The 23,482-nt window shown below is 43.8% G+C and overlaps 3 protein-coding genes across 6 annotated transcripts; 1 reads left to right on the forward strand and 2 right to left on the reverse strand.

Moving 5' to 3' along the window:
• Nucleotides 1–131: 131 nt before the first annotated feature.
• On the reverse strand, nucleotides 132–8,518 carry znf319b (zinc finger protein 319b). Of its 3 annotated transcripts, XM_031564576.2 has the most exons (3): nucleotides 8,389–8,518; nucleotides 7,890–7,999; nucleotides 132–6,163 (listed from the first exon to the last, which is right to left on the reverse strand). In XM_031564576.2, the coding sequence occupies exon 3, from the start codon at nucleotides 5,794–5,796 to the stop codon at nucleotides 3,961–3,963; it is 1,836 nt and encodes a 611-aa protein (XP_031420436.1). In that variant the 5' UTR covers nucleotides 5,797–6,163; nucleotides 7,890–7,999; nucleotides 8,389–8,518; the 3' UTR covers nucleotides 132–3,960. The 3 variants fall into 3 exon arrangements, with proteins under 3 accessions (XP_031420436.1, XP_012688604.1, XP_012688606.1); XM_012833150.3 differs by lacking the exon at nucleotides 8,389–8,518 and having other exon boundaries at nucleotides 7,890–8,330; XM_012833152.3 differs by lacking the exon at nucleotides 8,389–8,518 and having other exon boundaries at nucleotides 7,875–8,330.
• On the forward strand, nucleotides 6,884–11,168 carry usb1 (U6 snRNA biogenesis 1). 2 transcript variants are annotated; one of them, XM_031564577.2, is made up of 8 exons: nucleotides 6,884–7,209; nucleotides 8,699–8,847; nucleotides 9,006–9,193; nucleotides 9,685–9,868; nucleotides 10,218–10,271; nucleotides 10,453–10,558; nucleotides 10,723–10,806; nucleotides 10,935–11,168. In XM_031564577.2, exons 2-8 carry the CDS (start codon nucleotides 8,711–8,713, stop codon nucleotides 11,037–11,039), a joined length of 858 nt encoding a protein of 285 aa, XP_031420437.1. In that variant the 5' UTR covers nucleotides 6,884–7,209; nucleotides 8,699–8,710; the 3' UTR covers nucleotides 11,040–11,168. The 2 variants fall into 2 exon arrangements, with proteins under 2 accessions (XP_031420437.1, XP_012688569.2); XM_012833115.3 differs by lacking the exon at nucleotides 6,884–7,209 and having other exon boundaries at nucleotides 8,561–8,847.
• An 863-nt stretch (nucleotides 11,169–12,031) lies between these two features.
• pla2g15 (phospholipase A2, group XV) lies at nucleotides 12,032–22,674 on the reverse strand. Its single transcript, XM_012833159.3, has 6 exons — nucleotides 22,344–22,674; nucleotides 20,100–20,256; nucleotides 19,500–19,618; nucleotides 19,235–19,333; nucleotides 14,609–14,833; nucleotides 12,032–13,865 (listed from the first exon to the last, which is right to left on the reverse strand). The coding sequence occupies exons 1-6, from the start codon at nucleotides 22,486–22,488 to the stop codon at nucleotides 13,354–13,356; spliced, it is 1,257 nt and encodes a 418-aa protein (XP_012688613.1). The 5' UTR covers nucleotides 22,489–22,674; the 3' UTR covers nucleotides 12,032–13,353.
• Nucleotides 22,675–23,482: the final 808 nt, after the last annotated feature.

Here is a 23,482-nt window from a genome sequence, read left to right on the forward strand (position 1 = left end):
AAATAGCTAGCTGTGTAGCTAGTCAACTCCTACCTGAATAATGGAGACTTCCAAGCTCTAATGTGGTGAAAGGCATGGATGCTGTTAAGAGAATCTTTACCATGAAAATACTGACAAACTTACAGATAACATATTATTAATGAAAAGGTTTATTTGTTAGTGCTGTGTATATTAAATGCTACATACAGATATTTGAGCATGAATGTACACATCCATTGCCACATGATGTAATTTAACTAGCTCATCCACAATCTACAATTTGAAAAAAAGTTAAAGAGTAGGTAAATGCGCCAGATGGCGCAGATACCGAGAAAGACTACAGGAACTAACACAGCAGGCATGCACAGGGTGGAGCCACAGAGGTTTTGGGGGGAGGAGCCACATGCTAATACTTCTTAAGGTCAAAGGTCAGGCTCTTTCCAATGACACCACTACTGACACCCTCATCCTCTCCCCTGCCTCTCTGATTACTCTCAACCCAGAATATAGATATTTATATATAGATCTTAAACAATATTAATAAAAAAATTAATATACAACGCAAACTTGAGAACATAAAAAACATTTGACATACATAGTTTCATTTAACCCCACTTGATGTCAACCTTGTCTTAATGCCTGGAGATCTCAGCATAAAAAAAGCAATAACAAACAAACAAAAAAAACCTTATACTCAGAAATGGGCACAACAAACACACAATATATGGGATTATGAAGAAGAAGAAAAAAAAAAACGTGGAGCATAAGCTGGGTTCAGAATCCAACCTGACACCCCATTTAAGGCCAAAGAGTTCCAGCGGATAGTCCACTGCAAACAACAGAATCAAACTGTTGCCCTACTGCAGACCACAGCACTGCTAACAGAGCCAGCGTTATTGCAGACAGCGTTGCACGAGTGCAGCTGTTGCAAATACAGCTCAGTGCTGTAGCTGACCTTGCTGCACAAATAATCAGGTAGCTGAAACTATTACAGCATCACACTGATACAATTGACAGTACTGCTAACTGCCCGTCACTGTGATGCAGGTGAAAAACCTGCAGAAAGCATCAGGGTAACCGTCTGACAGTATTACAGACGGCCTCCTAGTAGAGTAGGTCTAGCTACTACAACATACTGCTAATGCTATTGACTGCAAGGGAGATCCGTGGCCTCTGGTAATACTGCACAACTTTCAGCTCCACCACAACTCGGTTAACAATAAAACAAAACAGACAAGTTGCTGCGTGATTTCTGATTGGGGAGAACCCCTAACCGAATGACTTACTAAAGCTTTGTCAGGCTCAACTGCCTGGAAGTAAAGGTCGGTAGGTTTTCCTGTGCTTTCAGGGTCTCAACCACAAACCATGATTTTGACCTAAATCTTACATCTTTGACATTGCTTAATGGTGAAATTATCTTAGCTTTGTATATCCTCTGATTTAAAATACAAATGATGTCTTACATTTGGCAAAGTCAATGGAAACCCTTTCAGTGACCATATCTATGTGTAATGCTTTGAATTTGTACGCTCAACTCACAGAACACATTACTATAATTTTTCCCTTGAAACTATTCCTTAAAAGTGATGCGCTGCTTCAACTTCAAGAAAATATGTAGGAAGAGCCTCTGCCACACAAGAAACGTATCTGGTGTCAACGCTGAAGGCCCAACATACAGCCAACTACTAGCATTTAGACTTGTTGCTTGAGGTTTTGGTGAGCGAGTCTCCTCACGTACAGATGCAGACTCTGATGCAGGATCTGACGCTGACCTGGGGGGTATTTTCAAAGTACACGGTTTAGTGACAAACCTGGGTCTGTCAGAGTCAGTGGTCTTCTTTTAGGAGGTTTACCACTTATTTTTGAGTTAACTTACCCAGGTTTGTCACTAAATCACATACTTCGAATACTCCCCAGGCTTCAGTCAGACCCGTCCCAATCAAGGCCAGATCTGTGGCAGTCAGCAGCCATCTGGATTGTAGGGGCAGGGGAGTGCTCCACCAGCAGTCAATGCAGATGGACTCACACTGACAAACATATGACAAGATCATTGAAGGGCCAGCAGAAGTGTGCGTGTGTGTAAATATACACATCAATAAGCAAAGAACTTTGTGGACAGACGAGACTTATGGAGCTCACCAACATAGGTCTGAGGCCATATGCAAACATAAAAAAATTTTTTTAAAAAAAACCTTCAGAAGTATAAAAACCAAAAAAAAAGATTAGCGTAAAGATTAAAAAAGGTTCAACCATTCACGTGCCTCACAGGGAGGAAAGACTAACTGATGGAGGTGCAGAGCCCATGACACAACACCACTTCCTTTACACTTAAACACACCATCACAATCAAAACTACCACTACGAGAGAGAGAAATAATATGAATCAAAAAAGTCACATAATAAAAAGTAGTTACATATAAAATAGATAATGCAGTTTAGAAAGACGATGCAATCTTTTTTTTTTTCCTTTCTTTCTACGACAGAACTGGTAAACAGTTGGCATACATACTATCTATGTACATACAGTAATAGAGAAGAGGAAATCTTGTTCAGGACTGATCTGTGTGTGGGAATATGAAGAGTGAAATATATATTTCTATATAACTTCTATATATGTATGTATATAGCAGTGAAATGTGTAGACTGTGAGGGTCACGATCCAATCGCTGTCCCTTGGGGATCTGGTACAGTCCAGACCACAGGTCGCCGTGGTGACGCTATCCGGTGCAGCGTAGGCTACGGCGGGACGAGATCTGGTGCAGCGCGGCACAGTTCGGTACAGACGACGGGCTGCCATGGACACTGGGGCACAGACAGACTGACACGCTCACTAACGTGTATTAGTTAAAGACAGCACAACATCTGTTTCCCCTAAAGTTTAAAAACAAAAGAAATTCAACAAACAAAAAAATATAAAATATTTTCACACTAGCTATGGGGTTGTATGTGGAACAAGTAACTGCAAACAGGTTAAAATCACACTTATGCACACACATGCGCACAAACACTCACACACACACAGGAATAATTATACAGTATGCTTTCACTTACAGTGGTGCGCTGGGTTTCCTCAGTTTGAGGACAGCTAATCACCCAATACTGTTGTCATTATCACAGGCAGTCTTATGTGGGTGGATATTTATTCACCCTCTCAGACACACATTCATACATACATACATACATACATACATACACACACACACACACACACACACACACACACACAGACGGCAACACCACACACACAAGGACGAACAGGTGAGTAACAGCTGGGATGACAAAGACTTGTGAGTGAGTGGGTGAGTGAGGCAGGTTAGACCTGTGGACCATGTATGGCCAAGTGAGGTGTGTGTGTGTGTGTGTGTGGAGGAGGGTAGGGGTGGATTTGTGTGCGAGATGGAAGCCGGAATACCCCACCAACCAGAGAAACGTTTTGTTGGAGCCCACAAGGGAACCGTTCCTCATTCCTGTTCCTTCATCTCGAAAAGAGACAGTCTGAGTAACACATCCCTTCAGCATGATGTGACAGGTGTGAGTGTGTGTGTGTGTGTGTGTTAACATGATGGGAGTAAGCGATTGTGTTTTAGAATAAAAGGGACAGGCGAGTGAGTGTATTTTAGCATAATTCGAGACGTGTGTGTGTGTGTGTGTGTGTGTATGTGTCTGTATGCGTGTGTACTTCAGGAAGGAACAGTATGTCAAAAAGTAAAGCCTTCAACAGCATGTTGTTCAAAAAAAAAAGGGGGGGGGGGATCAGTTTGTGGCACCATCCCTCTTCCACAAAAAAATCTCTCTCGCACACAAACACTTACATTGATGCTTGATGAACAGGTAGTTTCTTATCTGAGTGGAGGGGCTCTGGGTTGATGGCAAGAGGGTGGGGACTAAGTGGAGATTTGGGATATTAGGAGGGAGCCTTCAGCCTCCAGCTGGAATATTTCATCGGCCATTCCCACACAGGGAGGGAGGGAGGTGTGGGTTTCACTGGATTAGGGAGGGCACAGGGTAGCCCCCTCCCTCAGCGGTGTGCTGCACTGTGTGCTCCTGCAGGGCCCCCAGGTCTCCGAAGCGTTCTCCGCACCACACGCACTTGAACTGAGCATCGCGAGCGTGGACGCTCTGGTGTTTGGCCAGGTGCTCTCTCTGTTTGAAGTGCTTGTCGCAGCTGGAGCACTTATAGGGTTTCTCGCCTGTGTGCACACGCCTGTGTCTTGCCAGCTCCGAGGTGTACTTGAAGCGCTTTTCGCAGTCAGGACACTTCAGCGGCTTCTCGCGGGACGGATCGCAGCGGTGCTGCACGAACTCGGAGGAGGAGAGGAATCTGCGGTCACACAGCGAACACTTCAGAGGCTTCTCAGCACAGTGCGCGTTTTGGTGGCGCTGCAGCGTCGCCGCTTTTTTGTAGCCCTTGCCGCACACGTCACACTTGTAGGGCTTATCTGAGTTACTGCTCGATGAGGCCTCGCCACATTTGTGGCGTAAAAGCTCTCCTGATTGGCTGAAGCCTTTCCCGCAGGAAGCACACTTAAAAAGGTTGTCCATGCCGTGGACGTGCTGGTGGTAGAGCAGGTGCGAGGGCTGAAGAAAGCCCTTGTCACACAGGTTGCACTTGAAGGGGCGGTCGGCAGAGGCCTTATGCGTGCGACGGTGGCGCACCAACGCGTACTGCTGCTTAAAGCTCATCTGACAGTCCTCGCAGTGATAGGGTCGCTCCTCCGAGTGCGTGCGCTCGTGCTGGCGAAGGTCCGACGGCCGCTTGAAGCCCTTCCCGCACGTTGCGCAGCGGAATGGTCGTGCACCTTGAGGCTGGCATGTGTGGTGCAGCAATTCAGAAGATTCTTTGAAGTGCAGCTCACACAGGTTGCACTTGAAAAGGTGCTCACCAGAATGGGCGTACATGTGCCGAACCAGGTGGGAGCGGTGCTTGAAGGTTTTCTCGCACACAGCACACTTGTATGGCCGCTCAGAACTGTGCGTGCGGTGGTGATGCTGGAGGTGAGACATCTGGCTGAAGCTCTTATCGCACGTCTCACATTTGTACGGCTTCTCCCCGGTGTGGACTCGCTCGTGGCGCGTCAGCTCGGACAGATGACGGAAGCCCTTAGAACACACTGAGCATTTGTAGGGCCTGTCGGGTACTGACGGCTCGAAGGTCGGCTGAGAGGAGGTGCCTACCGCAGCGCTGCCACTGGCTGTGGCTGCATCGGAAGAGGGCTGTTGGGGGTTGGCACTAGAGTTTGGGGTGGTGTTGCCTGAGGAGCCTGGCCGGTAGGTCTTCTCGCAGATGGAGCACTTCATGGGGTTGGTGCTATTGTGGGCGTTGTGGTGCTGCGCCAGGGACGTCAGCAGGGAGAATCCCATCTTACACACTCCGCACACGAACGGCTTCTGCTCTACCTGCACGCACTGGTGCTCCAGCAGATCCGTGGCCTGGTGGAAGATCTTCAGGCACTGGGTGCACTGGAAAGAGCGGTCTTGACTCACCATGCACTGGTGCTCGTGAGGGTTAGCCAGGTGGGAGATGTCGTGGCCGCAAGCGCCGCACTTGTGCCCGCCCTCGCCCCCTACCTGTAAGGAGGGCTGCTGCGCCTGAGCCGGATGCTGCTGCTGGCCGTGCTGCTGCCCGTGGTGCGGCTGCGGCGGCTGTGTTTGGGGCTGCGTCTGTGGCTGCTGTGGCTGCTGCTGCTGCAGGGCAGGGTCCGGCTGCAGCACTATGCCGTACACGGCGCAGCCCAGGGAGCTCTCGGCCCCCGGCGGGATGGTGTGAACCACCGGGGGGGGCGGGGCCACGGCATGCTGCTGCCACGCCTCCGTCATCCTGGCACGGCTGTAGGGATTCAGTTTTGGGGTGGAGTGGGGGCGTTTGCCGTGCGGATCCAGGGGGAAGTGGCTGGACGACTGGCTGCGGTGGGACAAGTGGGGGGGCACGGGGAAACTTATTTTGCCGGTTCAGTGGGACCCTTCTACAGAGAAAAATGGGATATATATTCGTTTGGATGAGGGACTGCAAAACACGTGTTCCACTTAAAGAGATGCTATGATGATGGTGTGGATGAGTATCAACCAAGTGAAAAAGGAAAGAAAAAATAGAAAAGGGTGTGGAGAATGGCGTGGAAAAATGTTTCCCTAGTTCCCTGGTCCTGGTCCTGTCCTGTCCTCAGGCAGCTCCAGAAGCACTCATGTCCTGTGAGGAAATAGGGCATCATTACTAAAGACAGCACTGATCACAGACACCATGCACTCTGGTGGGGATCATACACAAGCTTTTTTTATGTATTGTATTTGTAATGTTAAATGTTTTAGATCAACAATAATAACAATTATAACCACCAGTACTGTTTTTGTTCACTTGGGCTATGGTGTATATACAGAATATCAAAGCAACTTTTGTAAAAAGGTAAAGTAAAGAGTCTAGAGTGAAACGAGGTAAGCATCTTCTCAACACTCGACTCCGTTGATGACTTCTCTTACTGCGCTATCTCAGTCTCTATAGTTATGTGGTGGTGGATTTGAAGCCGTTGAAGACCTAATGGGGAAACTGACTGCCCCGTATGTCAGAAGTAAGCACCGCGCATGTACTTTAGTTGGTTAAGTTCTATACTTAGCTGGCTGTTCAGTGTGTTGTAAAATTAAGGACCCCCCCCATTTCCTCAATGCACCCTACCCGCGACTGCACGCTGAATGGCGCGAATATTTACAGCTGCTTCTTTCAGGGGGTGAAACATTTTGACATCGAGCACAAATTTCATGCTGAAGATACTTAAGTGTTACAATGTTAGAACATTACTGAAAATATTACAAATGCAGCGGGCTTTGAAATCCATTAGTTCTTCTTCGGTTCTTGGACACAAACACAATATGGATCCTATGTAATCACAGTACTGTGTATTTCCATGTACAAAAATAAGAATGGAATGAGAACGGGGAGGCATATGCAATAAAAAAATAAAAAATAAACGCACGATTTGTTGCTCTCTGCTAATTAAGAAGCAACGTGCAAACATATACGGGCTCCTCGGAATGTTATTATGTTTTAAGTCAATTATTAAAGGAATGCTGCTTTTTGTCTTGTTGTCATTGTGCTCTAAAAGGTCTGGGAGGTCGTGGGGTCAGTGGACAGCGTTTTTTTTCCACTTCACCTATTCTTGCAGAGAGGACCGAAGAGAGAAACCGATTGCAACCACAAACTAGGTGTGGTGGCTAAGGTTGTCGTTTGGGGCTTTAAGGAAGGTACAAATCGGTTGGCCAAAAAAAATACATATAGCTTATTGTCTAGACTGAAGTTGCTTAGCCTGTAAACTGCACAGGAGAACGAGAAAAGTCTGAACCCAAACTGAAACGAAAGTATGTGTTGATCAATAGGCGTCATTAATTCGAAACACCATAATGTTAGCTAAACGTAATGGATCCCCAACGTTAACTCGGGCCCTCGCTAGCCATCAAAGCTACGCACTCGTCTAAGCAGGTTAGCCCAGTTGTCAATACACCCAGATAGCTTTGAAGCGAAATCCTGCAATTCCACAAACCATGTTCCGATACAATAACAATCGAAGACAGCAGGAAATCCATCTGATGTATAAATCAGTGTTGATGGCGACAGCAAGCATAGCATTTTCAGTTTGTGCTCATCTGCTAAAAACCGGAGCTGTATAGTACTGTAGCGAGCCCTTGCATCAGCGAGTTTGCAAAACAGCTAACGCTAGCTAGCGACTGCTAATATTAGCATAGCCACTTAGCTTATTTCATCCACGGAACAAAACGTTTCAAGACAACATAACATAAAATATTCGATTATAACAACTACATAATGGTTATTTACCTATATATGTGCACTATACGTTGTATAAATTAAAAACAATTGCCATAAACATCGAAATATGCAGTCTTGAAATTACCCGTAGGCCTGTTACCTCGAATATCCACGTCCTGTCTTGGTCAGTCCTACACCGTAGGCCTCTCTCCTTCCTCAGCCGTGTCAATCCCGGGGATATATCCGTGATTGCATCAACTCATAGAACGCCTATAATGTTAACAACCACATTGCAACGTCAACGCATCGTGTATTAATTAAAATGCTTTAGCATACATAATGCTGTTGCAGCTAAAATGCCTTGTTTTTGGATATCTAGTACTAAGGGGACACAGAGCTCGCTGACCACCGAAACCCCCACAGGCTAACGCGCAAGCACGCAGGAACCTGAATAAAAAAATAACTGGCATCTTCACAAAACATACCGGAACTCACTATACACTAGTTCACTCATTCGTTAACCCTGATACTAACAGCGAAATAACATATCACCGAAGTATATTTTCCCATTTGAACAAAAGATCTAGCATGATTTACATAAAATCGTTGACATACATGATAAAATCCAAAATAAAATGTAATGTATTCACATATCCTACCTCAAATGTAGGCTACAGCATAAACGTCCATCACCCAAATATACTCCAATATTTAGTAACATCACGTTACAAAAATAAAAACAGGGTTGCCCTGGTAAAAGAAGCGTGTCGCCCAATGTGCTTGAAAACGAGCGGAACCATCAGACTTGAGTTACATTGTTTCTTGATGTACTGTTTATGCTGGTGCGCTGCAGTGGCGCTTTGCATTTGAACGAAATATGGGGTCAAATGCGATTTTCACGTTATTACGAATATTATTCATGTCGACATCTTTAGAATATAAATGTGTGGTGTAATCTTTTGTTATCAGCAAGGCCATAGAATGCTGGTGAGTTACAGTAGCAGCTCCGAGGATGAAAGCGATTGTTTTATAGTTCAAAGAAAACGATCAAGCAACGTTACTTGCCACGGCGAGGGCTCGCGCTTCGACAAGAGAACCAAAGTCGAGTCTGTAAACAGGTACATGTTTGCATTTTGAGTGTGATATTTTGAACGTTTGAATGAACGTATATATATATATATATATATATTTGCCCGCACTACTTAAGCCTCGCTTTTCAACTTGTACAGTAACGTAAGTGGTTTTCCCTTTCACTTAATATAATATTTCCCATCAGCGATGATAGTAATGAGCAAAACAAAGAATCCCTACCTGAAGGAGAGCACGGTCGCTTACCTGTGCCCGATACAGTCCTGCATATGTTCCGTGAGGAGCCGTGGGTTGACGACAGCGCCAATCACGGAGGACGGTGCCGATCTTTTCAGCATGAGCGGGGGAATTGGGCCACATACGTTTTCCTGCCGTGTGAGACTTGCACTTTCTGACACTCGGCACCTGCACTGACACACACACAACACAACACACATTGTGATTAGGAATATGGCAGTTGTTCCCTAGACATTCCTCAAAGCGATTGCATCCCAGGAGCGTCAGATGGTCTTACATTTTTGTGACCAGAACATGGAGAAGGGTAATATATACCCTGGTTATGATACATAGGCTCCCTTCATTTCCTTTGAATGCTTGAAATTGATATTTAAATCAATCAATTACTTGTCATATCTATTTTCTGACAATGGAAAATACACACTCCAATTAGAGTGATAGTTAGTGGTTGGGATCACAATATATCTAGCCCCATCTATTGCAAGTAACCCTAATTCATGATGATTGGCTGAGGTGGAAGCTCTGTACTTTTTTTGCATGGTCAATCTGTGATACTTGACTTTTTAGTGCAATTCCTCGATTTAGCTTATTAGCTCTGAAGACTGACAGTAGTCCTCTCTCTTTACCAGACACGCCAGACGAGGTATTTCTGGAGTTGCTGGATGAGATGACAGCCCTGGCTAGATCCCTAGACGTTCCCCTGACCCATGCCGAGGAGTTCCACATCAGCCTGTCCCAGACAGTAGTTCTGCGACACCACTGGATACAGCCTTTTGTGCAGTCCCTCAGAAGCAGCATGGCAGACAGCAAGGGGTGTGTGTTTTTGCTCCTCAATGGTTCCTGCTGTGAAGATTGAGGAAAGGTGGAAAGGCCTAATAGCAGTCGCTATGAAAGGGATCTGGCCCTGAGCTAGTGAGGATCTGTACCAGGACAGATCAGAGCCACATCTATCTTAGAATCAGTTGCTTTGTGAGTTTTGGAATAAACAAATTAAGTAAATGTATATGTTTAAATCTGTGCTTAGCTCTGAAATTTGGACATTTGTATTCTTGAAAAAACTTGTAGGTTGCTTGTGTGAAGCATCAAAAAAGTCTCTGTTGTCAGGTGAGTTGGAGGACCTTTGCATGACTTTACTTAACTAATCAATGCTGCTTCTGCACAGGTTCTTCTGTTTGGCTCAGAGACTGAATGTGTACTCAAACAGCGACAAGACCAGGTGCGTGCTCCATGCTTCCCCTTTGATTCTAAGACGGTTTCAAGATGCTTTTATAACTTGCACACATCACTGCAGAAGGGAAGAACATTTTTTTTAGTGAATGTAATTTAGTGAACTGTGTAAGGTGCCGAAATACCAAACCCTGTATATATTGTTGGACTGATTAGGTGTGTACATGCAGGACATTTCTGGGCTTGGAAATCTCCATTGGACATGCTCAACTTGTCGAGTTGACTAAAGTGATTGACAGAACCATGGAGGAGTTCCGCCTCACAACATTTTACCAGGTTCGAGTCCGTTCACACATGCACAGATAAAGCCATACACAAAAACAAACATAAACAACACTGTCTAACTTCAGTGGCTTTATTGACGATGATCCTTCATCTCAAATGGTTGAGTCCATCCTGTTGGTTTCACTGTTCCCGATTCACTCCTGTAATGTTTTCAGAACCCTTCCTTCCACGTGAGCCTTGGCTGGTGTGTTGGTGACCAGATTGCACAGCTCAAGTCAGCATGTCTGCCACAGCTGCAGGTATGGGGGACTCACCTGGGCCAGACTGGCACAGCTTCTCACAGGCAGAATTGAGCTTCCCTTCTGAGCTTCTAGAGCTCACTGCTATGTGGGTATGTGCTCATGATGTTGTCTCTGTCTCTCTTCAGAATCTTTTGGATCACCATGAAGAAGGACCCTTCCGGCTGGGGATACACTGTCATGAGCTGCGTTGCAAGACTGGAAACAAAGTCTTCTCCATTCTTTTGCAGTAATGCTAATAATCACAACCTAAACCATACTAATTTCCCTAGCTGTTACAGGTTAAAATTCTTTATTTTTAAAGTAAAGTAAATAAATCAACTGTATTTTCCACAATAAACTGAATACGATTTTGAATGGAAGGGACAATGTGTGACCGAGAATTCAAAACTCTCAGCTTTCCCTAACTTTTACAGGCTAAAATCCTTTATTTTTAAAGTTAAGTAAACTAAATAAATCCATTTGTATTTTCCTCAGTAGTTTGAATACTATTTTGAATGAAAGGGAAATTGTGTGACTGAAAGTACAAAACTGTCAGCTGCATTTGATTGCTAATTCTCTATAAATAATGCCCGGTGAAGAGGAAAACCCCAAGCTTTAGTTAAGGATTCTAGTACTGGCATGTCACGGTCATTCTCATACATAAAAGGACTGGGCTGTGATAGCACAGCATTCAAATAAGTGTTTCTAAAAATGGCCACTCATATATTAGGTACGTGGAGATTTGGAATGACTGTATACATAGCCCCAATCGAACATATATATGTTAATATATATACCAAACTCAACCCCCCTCTCTCATAAATATATATAGTCATTGGGACAGACAGCTTGAAAACTAAAGAGGCAGCCAGAACTATTCAGGGAGTAAGAAAAAAAAAAAAAAAAAACATGGTCTGAATATTAATGGCTACCACAAAAAGAATATCATTCATGAGACTTATTTAAACACATCTGTGTAACCTTATTATAGGCCACTATTAATGTTCTATGTGGAAACAACTGGTTTTGCACAAACTTAAACCTGTAGTCAAGATGGATCCACAACAAATTTCGCAAATGGTGTATGGTCAATATATAAATGACATGACATCCTGTGTACTAAGTAGGAAAGACTAACTCACTCACACGCGCACACACACACACACACACACACACACATTTCCAACTCCACTTATAGTAAAAATCTTTTTGACCAAAAATTGAAACGCATTAAGACGAAAGGTTGCTCTTTGGCAGATTTTTAAATATTCTCGTCCAGTAAGCACAAACATTTGGACAAAACAGAGAATTCCAGCATTTTCACATTAATCAAATCACTTGTGGCAGTATAATTGAGCTGTTTGAAGAGTCCACTTGTCTCCACCACTTTCACTTAAGGCTCCACTATGAATCATTTAAAATATATATATGAACATAAGTTACATGATTTGTCTCTCAATACCACCACTGGTAACATACATGCCTAGTTGAAATTACATTTTTGTGATTAGTACAAATTTCAAAGATGCTGAATAACATTTTGCAAGTAACTAGAACACCAACAGGTCAGGAAAGACCATCAAAGTAACAACAGGCAGGTTTAAAACCCTGTATTTTTGTCATTCAATTTTTGCAATGCAATAGATATGGGACATTGAAAAATGAGGCAAAGCCAACACATGAACTTCCAATAAACAGGTCTACCAGAGGAATAATAATGAAATCTTTTTTTTTTTTTTTTTTGTCCCTCTAAGGAACCAGAATCTCATGGCCCAGAATTTTCAAATAAAAGACAAACACTGAGATAAAGAGAGGGTACATTCACATCTTAAATGCTGGTGCTATAATGGCACTAACATCCAACAGTTATCCTTCTGAAATGATAAATACTGTATGTACACCACTCACTCAAACATGATAAAAACATTAAAACCCATGCCAATTAGGTTTGTGCACAACAGGAGCCAGACTGCTCTCCCTGACAGAGTAAAAAACAGAACTGAGGCACTACACATCATTATTGTACACTGACTTTAGCAAAGACTGGAACTGTTGGTTCAAATGGTCCCGAAGGACCCATCACAAATGTAGAATACTAGAAAGAGCAGGAATTAATTTAGGAGTAGCAGAGAGAGCTGGCCACACTCCTTCATTAGTAATTATACATGAACTATCAGAAACATAAACTACTTGTTGTTCCATTTAATCATGGTGGACCTGGTCCTGTACCAATGACAGTGTCTGCAGGGTCAGTGGGAGGCAGTGGCTTCATCATTTTGGCGTTTCCGAGGGGTCAGGCCTAAATAGCAGTTGGCTCAGTTGGATACAGGCCAGATCTGCCACAGCTGTGTCCTAGCTCTGCTCCAGATCAGGGCCAGATGTGCTGTGGAGTCAGCATCTACCTGGACTGATGAGGGCAATTATGGGTTTGGGGTTGTTTGACTAGGGTTTAGAGGTATAGGACTGGTGTGGTGCACGCCACTGAGGGTCAGGGTGACTTGAGCATTGGTCTTGATGTCAAGCACAGAGGTTGAATGGTGTGTGAGTGCGTATATGTCTTTAGGGTCAAGGCTGGTTGAGCACAGCCTTGATGTAGGCCACTGTGGTTTGGTTGAGCAGCATATTTACGTGCTCATTTTCAGGGAGCTCCACAAGCTTGACGGGTTGCGTCTGCTTCCCCACCCAGCGCTTGCACTGTGTGGCGCTGCGCAGGTTCACCGTGCCGTCACCGTCCCCATACGTCACTGCCGGCTCCCCGTCAGGAAACGTGGTGTAGCGGTAAAGCTCTGGTGTGGGCACGCCGCTGCCATAAAGACAGTGCATGGAGACGCGGGGAGGTTCCAGGGCGCTCACCAGGGGTTCCGTGTCCTTGCGCATCTCCCAACCATCGGGGAAGCCCACGTCCTGAAAGAAGCGTTGGTAGTCCTGCACTGTGTAGTTGGCAGTGGGAGCCTGGATGAGCACCTGGTCAGCAGGCCAGGTGTTGGCGTTCGGGAACAACCAGATGGTGGAGACGGCGGTGCGCTGCTGCTGACGGATCTTCAGTGAGCTGATCACCGGGATCTGGTTGTTATCACCTGAGAGCAGAGGAACACACAGACACACATTAGTACTTATTTGCACGTACAAGATAATATCGGTTAACTGAAAAATGTAAGAGACGGAGATAAAATCTTCAGGAAGTTCAGTACGCAGTTTTCAATTATATGGAGAGCTAGGAGAATAGGTATTAACCGCTAATGCATGCGCGAACACACATCCACATACTAGGGGTGTGCAAAACACCCTTTCAATAAATCGTTTAACATTCGCCCCCATGTTACATTCAACATGTCGAGATGTTTTCACATACACATGCATCATTAAGTTAAACTAATCTAATTGTAAAAAAATGGAATGTGACTTTTGACATTCAATTTTATGTGGAGTAATCCTTTTGAGCCAAATTCTTGTCTACTCATTTTTTGTGCTTTGAAAGGTTGGCAGATTGATAAGTTGGTTTGGATGTGTGCCTGAAATGAAAATAATTGCTATGTAAGGCCTTTTCTGTAGTGGTTTTTACAATTTGTTGCCATTTGCATCCATGTCTATTTGCATTTGTAAATTGGTGTTCACCGTAGAGCTTTTTAAAACATCTGTCCAAATATGGAAAGTTACTATATAGCATTTCATATCTCATTCCTATAGAATCAATACATTTTTTAATTGTGATCGGATTGAATGGAATCATTAGCTTGTGAATCATAATCAAATTGAATCCGGGCATCTGTGCCAATACCCAGTCCTACACACACACAAACAAACAAGCTTCTTTTCTCACCAGAGGCCACTACTCTGAGGGTCTTGGCAACACCAGCCCATGGCGGCCCCAAAGAGATGAAGGTTTCGATGTATTTGTCCTTCCAGGCTTGCGGCTGCTGGTTGAGGAAGTACAGCGTGTACACGTTGCCCATGCTGTGGGCGATTAGTGCCACTGGCCGGCCTGCTTTATGGGCCATCTCCTCGATCATCTGCTGCAGAGCCAAGAAGTATGCCTTGTTTTCATCTGTGGGGAGATAACGCAAGCACGCACACACACACACAAACAAACACACAAAAATAAATTTAAAAAACATGACATACCTGCATTTATTTATCAGCAAACATATACAGCATAATGCTTTACAATCCATTGCATTCCCTTGAAATGCATACCCCTACCCTGACCATATCCTTATCTAGCATGAGCGGTTACACGGACACACCAACAGCTGACAATTTTTACAGTTCTCCGGAAAGTCACATGGCTATCACCCACAGTTGATATCATTTGTGGTAAATTCAGTATTCAGTGACTGACATTTCCAGACAACCTGTTGAAACCACATCATGACTCCGTGCAGGGCTCGCAGTGCAAGCCAGCTGTGTCTACACAGGCCCCCTTGATTCAGCTGATTCATGCACATGCAAGTCTTGCGCTCACATGCCTGAGGAGAGGTGCAAGACTTCCATCGGGTCATTTGAATGCACCCCCCCACCCCCAAAAAACAAGTCCACAGCTTGAATAACATTTCCATCAAATCATCTCTGAGCCTCAGGTTCCTCAATACTGTATGAGGACTTACTCTCTTCAACAGCATTTTTACTGACACTCCACTCCAATAACCTGTAACAATAACAAACACTCCAATAACCTGTAGCAGTAATGATGTAAGACCAAACTAAATTCTAACAATATGAGCAAGTCTCCTCCCCGTCCATGGTCCTGTAGTCCTCTCAGGATGCACTGGCTACCTAACACCCCCGCCATCTAGTGTACTGTATTCCTACAATCCTTCACACCTATTGACCTACTCATCTAAATCATCAATGTGCTTACTAGACCCAATCCCTACAAAACTACTTAAACACACACTGCCCTTAATAAATGAGAGACTGTTTAAAGTAAGTAACAATTCTATTTCAGGATATGTAGCACAATCATTAAAAATAACAGTAATCAAACCATCTCTCAAAAAGCCTAACCTCGATCCTGATAATCTGGCTAATTACAGACCTATATCCAATCCCCCTTTCCGGTCAAAAATACTAAAGTAATAACAAAGCACTTCTTTTCTACACAGAAACAACATCCAAGACAACCTCCAATCTGGCGTTAGAGACAATTTCAGCACTGAGACAGCCTTAGTCAAAGTTCTGAATGATCTACTCATTTAATCTGATCATGTATGCATTTCAATACTAGTTCTTCTAGACCTTAGCGCTAGACTATAGATCGTATTTTACTAGAAAGACTAGGTCTTACCTTTCTGACCATCTTCAGTTTGTACATGTCCATAATGAGTCATACAGTCATACAAAAGTAAGTCATGGGGTTCCCCAAGGCTCAGTGCCTGGACCCCTGCTCTTCTCTCTGTACATGCTACCCTTAGCTACTGTAATAAGGAAGTATGCTATGCTGATGACATCCAACTATACCCATACATGAAACCTGATGAAATTATACATTTTATACTACCTAAGAAGGAAGCTTGCTTGGATGATAAAGCATGGATGAATAACAATTTCCTGTTCCTTAACACAGATAAGATTTTGCTTGATGTACATGAAATTGACCCCCACCCCCCCTTTGCGCGTGCCCTCCCCCTTCATATAGGTAAACGCAACCCTAGCGTGGCATCGGTGAGCGCTCCAGCTCCATCCCCCAGCCACAAGTGGATCGTCACACATTTCCCTGACCCCTCCGCGCTTTTAACGAGTCTATGTCCCCACCATATTATGTTTTCAGCCTTAGATATATCTAACGGTTTTATCATTCTTTGCCGTTTACTCCTGAATCCATCCCCATATTCATCAAATTGGCACTATGTAAAACCACCGCACAGTGAATAATAGCAAGGAACAAGAGGGGAACGATCAAGCAGACATAGCAGTCAATATAGGCGTCTCTGCATTAGTTACTGACTCAGTGTCTGAAATTATTTTCTGTAACCCTCTAAAAATGACCAAAGCATTTTCCTTCCAGCATACAACAGATGATAAAACTCAATTAGATCTGGAATGTTAATATAAAGCTAACATTGGTAATATGATAATTGTCCAGAACATTAGCGTGCTTAAGCCTCTCCAATCTAAAGTTTAAGGAACCTTTTCCAGTATTGCTGGCCACTCCCACATCAGTGTTAGTGGACACGGCGAAATCAACATCTAAATGGTACCATCTTTCCCAGACCAAGAGTTTTGCTTGACTACCCGCCGGCTAAATGTTGCACGTGTACTAACTTACTACTTATGACGGTCATACCTGATGTGTAAGTAGGTCTGGTATGGCCATGCTCGTCTTTATGTTCATGTCCCATGGGTTGTCTGTGTCTATTGTGAAATGTACTGTATTATCCTGTGAATCTGCCTGTGTCAATCAGTGCCCTGCTCTGCCAACTGCCTCTGCTATGCATACTGTCACCCGTTTCCTGTCTCCTCAGATACAGTGGACATGGATGCACCCAGGCTGCTGCACCGACCCCATCCCCATCATCTGGGTCCCGAGAGCACATCGCAGACCAGGAGGATTCTACCATCACCCCCTGACCGTCTCAGTGGCACCCAAGGCGTGGTTACACGAGGTCCTACCATCATCTACGGACTTCCTTCGACCCCTTCTCCAAGCTGGACATTGCCTGCATTACCACTCCAACTGAATTGCCCTTGAATGTTTAGGCTCATATATGTCAATATAGTAGTCTGTGCAGGGAAAGGGTATAATTTGGTAAATTGGGTTGGTCGATGCGCAACTATCACTCACAGCTTAACATAAGAGCTGTTGCAACGCAGAGCTGCAGAAGAATTTCCCCTCAAAAAGAACTGAGGTTTCGCTTCTGCCTGTGAGAGAGAAGGGCTAACATCCTTTTTTTGACCGACCCTCAAAACAGTGACAGTGATCATTTGCCTCCATTTAATGCAGGGTGTGTCAGACATTCTCCACATCCCTTCACTTCTTTTGTTTTCAGTTTGACGTCTACTCAGCCATGGCATACCATATTGATTATAACAATTCTTCATGTAAAGATCCCTTATGTCTGTTGTTCTTTGGCACCCCACTCTGCCTATGCTCATAGCGGCCATAAAAACTTGGCTGTTGGGATGGTGGGTGACTACGCAGACACTTTAGATTATACTAACTGTTGGATCTGCCGGAATATGCCCTCAGGTTACACTGATGCCCGTCCCATATAACCTTGGAGACGTCCAAGGGAGTGTGGGTACCGGTATCAGGCCTGGTGGGCGTCTTCCTGGCTATCACAGTTATCTTAGCCTTCTACAAGACAATTGAACGTCTCTGTATTAAGGTCATCACCATCCCCTCCAAGCCAGTTACTGCTCAGGCCATTGCCTCTGGGTCAAATCCCCAGCGTAGAAACATTGTATAGGTGTGGACATGGCAGAGGGGAGTCTCATGCACCTGTGGTAGCTGTATGTTATAGTCTTAAGATGTGAATATTTACATATTCAAATAGGGGACTGATGGAAATTGATATTACCATTAATTTATATACTTACATTGCATTGCAAGCATGTTCTCCTGTGTGTGTGTGTGTGTGCCATGTGTATTGATAGTCTTGGTACACCTTTGTTTAAAGCCCCTAGCAGACATCCCCCCCCTGCCCCAGGTGGAGGAATACACATCAATTGTCCACCATTTTGGGCCTGTGTGTGTTCCTCCATAGGAAGATCCCCTCCCACTCACATGCCCCCTTCCCCACATTGACCTGTAACAAACCAATGCTGACCCATGCAACCTCCCATGACTGACTAGTATTTAACCTGTAACACTGTGAAGCTCTTTAGTCTTTTGCCTGCCTCTACTTGATGTTGGAATTGACTCCCTGCAGGAGTACCTTGAAATACACCTCCAGAAATCTTTTATTCGCCTCGTGGTCTTCTGTCTAAAAGAGTGTTGGCCTGATAATTCCCATCAACTGCATACAGTATAACATAGCAAATCTCAGTCTCATGCATAACTGAAACATAGAAAATACATTACCTAGGAATATAACTACAGTAATTTGATGAATGTCATACTTTTGCAACAGATTTATGAATTCAAATGCAAAGATTCAGTTAGCCCACCAGTGGCATCCCTGTAGACAGCTAGTAAGTATCACCTGTAGTCTCAGCTACTAGTCTCTTTTGTGAGAGCTCCCTTTGTGACTGAGCATTGAGAACCGCAAAGACTCAGCTTTTTGCCATTTTTAAATGAAATACAATCTACTGTTCATATACTTCCTACAAAAGTCATTAAAGTTCTGAAGGAAGACAGACACTCTGTGACCCAGTCAGAAAGATTCCACAACCCACCAGTTGAGAAACACTGCTGAGAAACATTGTTGAGAAACACTGTTGAGAAACATTGTTGTAATGGATTGTTTTGCTAGGATGTATACACACTGTGCTGTGCTGTACAACTTACTAGGTGCCTTTCTCCAATCGTAGGGAGCTCCACGGATGTCATCACCTCTGACATAGCCATCGTTAACCAGCCCCTGCACTATGGCGAAAAAGTACATTCCTGCAACATACACACAGCCAGTCAGGATCCAAACAATAAAGAGCACGCACACGCACACGCACACAGTGAGTACTGAGTGAGAAATGAGTACTGAGCACCTCCAAAGGCCAACATATGCAAAAATACAAACATTGGATAAATGTTATGGGTATAGTTCAGTTCTTACCAACGCCGCGTTTACTGGGGTCCAGGTACTCAAGCGTGTCCGTTTTCCCAAACCCTGGCACTCTGATTTCCACTCCAACTGGAGCCTCACTGGTCCGTGTGGTGCAGTTATAGATCAACCTTCAGGAGAATACCACAACATGCACAACATTTATTATTCACATAAATACATACACACTGACATAACTATATATTCATGCACCTACATACATATTTACTTTATCGAATAACACACACCAAAAATAGACACCATCACAAACGACAGGAATTGAGACAAGAAGTGAAAATCCTCTCTTCCACTTTAGTGGTGAAAAGGTGGTTCAAGTCGCATTTCACTGAAGATGTAGCTACTTTCACTGTTCTACGGCCAAACATCACATTCCCATTCAGACCGATCTGTGTCTCACACCACTTACTTGCCAATACAGGCTTTGGTCATCTAAAAGTGTTACATAACAGAGTATAAATGTTGAATATTGGTTTTATTCAAGTGTTTCTGATGGCCATGCCAATTTGTGTGCTAGTGTGAGCTACAGTGTGTGTGTGTGTGCGCATGTGTGTGTTGGGGGGGGGCGGGTTATGGAGTATGGATGTAGCCTACCTGATGTTGTCAATCCAGCAGTCTATGGCTACTGGTACCAGCAGCTCAAGGTTGAGCCAGAGTGTGAAGTACTCATTGGTCTTCTTGTAGCAGATGTAGTGGACCACACTGGGCTTGTCCAGCTTCGCCTCCAGCTGGTTGCCCAGGTCGCCTGGAACTACAGCACCATACGGGTACCCGCATCAGGACCCAATTCAACTTTACATAAACATTAACACCTTTGGCATTTGTAATTCTATAAAAAAAGCCTCCCTTTGACAAAAATAAATAAATAAATAAATACCCCCCCCTCACAACAACACAACAAAGACACTCACATCTTACCTGCAATTTAAGAAAAAAATACAGATGCCCATCAGCCGTTGCAAAAGACATTACTTCTACGTTTGAACATTTTCCATTTCATTTCACCAATCAATAAACTTAAATATTTTTTCACAAACATTTTTGTCATTTCATTACATCAGAGCTCTTGTTTAAAACATAAAAAATGTGGATGATCAATCCATACGCTGTTCAATGTGCATCCAAAGGCTGTTCAGATCAAGGTCCTTTAATCTGAAGTTTAATTACAAATAAGTCCTGTTAGCGCTAGAGAAGTAGTAGAATAGACTATTCACTTCTCAAAAAGCCTTCCTCATGGTGTCTTCTTCATGCAATGTTCATGCTGTATTAATAATCAGGCTAGTCATCCCTTCTACTGTAACATATAATCTAAACGCTAGGCCCTGACCATATTATATTTAGTAGACTACAAAATAGGCTATAAACTCGTTACAAACTATGTTAGTTATAGGCTACTATGCTGTAACAGAACTGCCATACAAAATTAGCCCTGTTGTTGGCTGTTTTCTTTTAACTTTCACGCGGTTACAAACATGGGGTACGGGACTGTAAAATGTTTGGGAACCACTGCCTTACGCCACTGACTGGGGCCCGTCATAATAGCCTGCACCTGGGCCCGTCGTTAACGTTACGCCACTGGTGCCATTATTGCTTTATTTTAACTGATTTCAGATGAAATACACACACACACCACATAATTTATGATAAAGGGATGGCTAATGTGAACCCAAGAAAACACTGATGCAGCCATCATGAGCAACATACTTCATCTCACAGATCAATAATGCCTTATCGCATGAACAGATTTTCAATATTCTAACCTCACGTAAAACAGTAGAAAACAAACCCATGTTCGTGCTGGACCCTGACCCTAATGGCCCCGCTGAAGATAAGTACTTTGTGGCCAATCAATCATATGCTGATCAAACAGATTCAATTGCTCCCCCAAACACATTACGTTCCTGAAGTAACCAACTGTGAGTGCGCCGGACAAACTGCACCCAGATGAAAGCACAAGTTCACTGCCCTTTAATCGGCCCGAGAATGAGACCTGTGAGCGAAAGAGCCCAAAGGCTGGCATAATAATCGTGCATTCAGACGTAACCGCACGAATGCCTAAAAGATAACTTCACCACAAAATCTTTTCACCTCTATCTTCTGACTACACCAACACAAAGCTGATTCATGGGTAACTAAATACAAGCTATCGGGGTGGATAAAATAGCTACTGTTGAAATATCAACCACAACTCGCTCCTATCGAATCATACTCTCCGCCACCACTGACAATAGTGTCTGCCTGCTGCCTAAGCGAGAGAATAGAGGTTATGATTATGCTTTGAATTATCGAGTTAAATTGTATTTTCTCCAACACATCCTAGGAAACAACAGACTGGCTGCTGTGGGTGAGGAGGGAACTTCAGCCTCAGTCGTGTGTCATATGACCACTGTCATATGAACGATCCTGAACAACAAGTACTGTAAACAGTGCCCAAGAAACAAGGACTGGGTCGACGAAACCCGTTAACCTCTATATTATCCGGTGTCACCACATCACAAATTAAACAAAAACACATAATTTGGGCGCGCTGTAGGCTACTTCAGCCACCAAACATTACGGAGAAAGAGAAACGTTTCGCTAGTCGTTATGTCGAGCTAACAGAGAGCAAGTGGCTGTATGACAATACTTCGTTAAATCATGATTGTCCATGCAACACTGTGAGATAATCTTGCCACTGCATACATCCTTAAAACTAAGTAGGCTACCCTAACAACAATTTGCAAAGCTACAGCCGATAAAACACTGTTTGCCACATTCTATCAGAAGTTGAGGCTATCAGTATCATTCGACATTTTGATCCCCATCGTATTGTTAAACTCATGTAGCCTAAGAACTTACTGATGATCACTGGGGTTCTGTCCGAGCATGGCTTCGCAGAAGAACACTTCAGACTTCTGCCTTCAGTGTATGAAGTGAGCCCAGCTAACAAAACAAACAGCTGGAGCACCTTGAGCAGTAAGTTGTGGCTGGACACCATCTCCATCGGAATTGCATTACATAGTCGACATGAGTCAACTGCTGTTTTTATACACAGTCACGGTACGCGACAGGAAAACAAACAATTCGAAATCAGTAGGCTTCTTGGTCGCTGGTGATGCAATGTAATTATAAAACGATGAAGAGGGGTTCTGAATACTGGTCAGGCCAGAGCAGGAGACAGCCGATATAATCGTCTCGCACACAGGAAATGGGCGGGCGTGTGATTGCAGGAATACATTAATAGAATCACATAATAGCTGCATATAGGCCTACCTCCATGCTCAGACTAGTGATCACATCACCTTAATCACTTGCTGTTCTTGACGGTCGTTTTCAGTTTTAATAAATAATAGCAGTTTTCCAGACTGTCACTTTACATTGATAATCTATAGAGGTAGGCTATTGGTCTACACAGGCCACGGAATTGCTTATATTTATGGCCTACTAGTATTGACATTATTCTCCATATGTCAACAGAAATAAGAAGGACTCTATTTCATTCATGGAGGCCTCCGCCAGTAGCTCATCTATGTAGTCACAAGTCACTAAATGTAAAATCGACTATTTTTGCAGAACATACAAATCTACAATACTTTAATCACAACACAGTTGAAAGGGTAGAACAGATTTGTATTATATTCTGATCTGGATTAAATGTATACAAATGTGGGTCATTAGTTAATGTGGATGAGAATATTTTTGTTGCCACATTTAAATTACTTCATGTTCGTGCATTTCACCATGTCTGAATGTGTGGAAACAGCACCAGCTTGTGTTACTTCCTCTCTCTGAAGTTGTCAGTCACACCACGTCACAACACAGCACAGTGCATGTGTGTGTATATATATACATATAAGATGCATATTTCCCATATCATTTCGTTCATACATGAATATCATGTGGTCTAGGAGACCACTTGGCCACTATCACGGGACAAACAAGGCCTCCTACCTGCCAGTCAGCCACATATCATTGGTGCTGGAGGGAACCATGAAAGG

Source organism: Clupea harengus, chromosome 3 (genome assembly GCF_900700415.2).
Source record: "Clupea harengus chromosome 3, Ch_v2.0.2, whole genome shotgun sequence".
NCBI classification, from domain to species: Eukaryota; Metazoa; Chordata; class Actinopteri; order Clupeiformes; family Clupeidae; genus Clupea; species Clupea harengus.

What these genes read in the sequence shown, in the direction of transcription:
- znf319b (XM_031564576.2), bottom strand. Translation starts at nt 5,796, where the DNA reads ATGACGGAGGCGTGGCAGCAGCATGCCGTGGCCCCGCCCCCCCCGGTG.
- usb1 (XM_012833115.3), top strand. Translation starts at nt 8,672, where the DNA reads ATGTGTGGTGTAATCTTTTGTTATCAGCAAGGCCATAGAATGCTGGTG. An exon ending in CACATACGTTTTCCTGCCGT is followed by an intron (nt 9,194 to 9,684) that starts GTGAGACTTGCA and finishes TCTCTTTACCAG; the next exon opens with ACACGCCAGACGAGGTATTT. An exon ending in AGCATGGCAGACAGCAAGGG is followed by an intron (nt 9,869 to 10,217) that starts GTGTGTGTTTTT and finishes GCTTCTGCACAG; the next exon opens with GTTCTTCTGTTTGGCTCAGA.
- pla2g15 (XM_012833159.3), bottom strand. Translation starts at nt 22,488, where the DNA reads ATGGAGATGGTGTCCAGCCACAACTTACTGCTCAAGGTGCTCCAGCTG. An exon ending in TGCTGGATTGACAACATCAG is followed by an intron (nt 19,619 to 20,099) that starts GTAGGCTACATC and finishes ATTCTCCTGAAG; the next exon opens with GTTGATCTATAACTGCACCA. An exon ending in CCTCAGAGTAGTGGCCTCTG is followed by an intron (nt 13,866 to 14,608) that starts GTGAGAAAAGAA and finishes CTCTGCTCTCAG; the next exon opens with GTGATAACAACCAGATCCCG.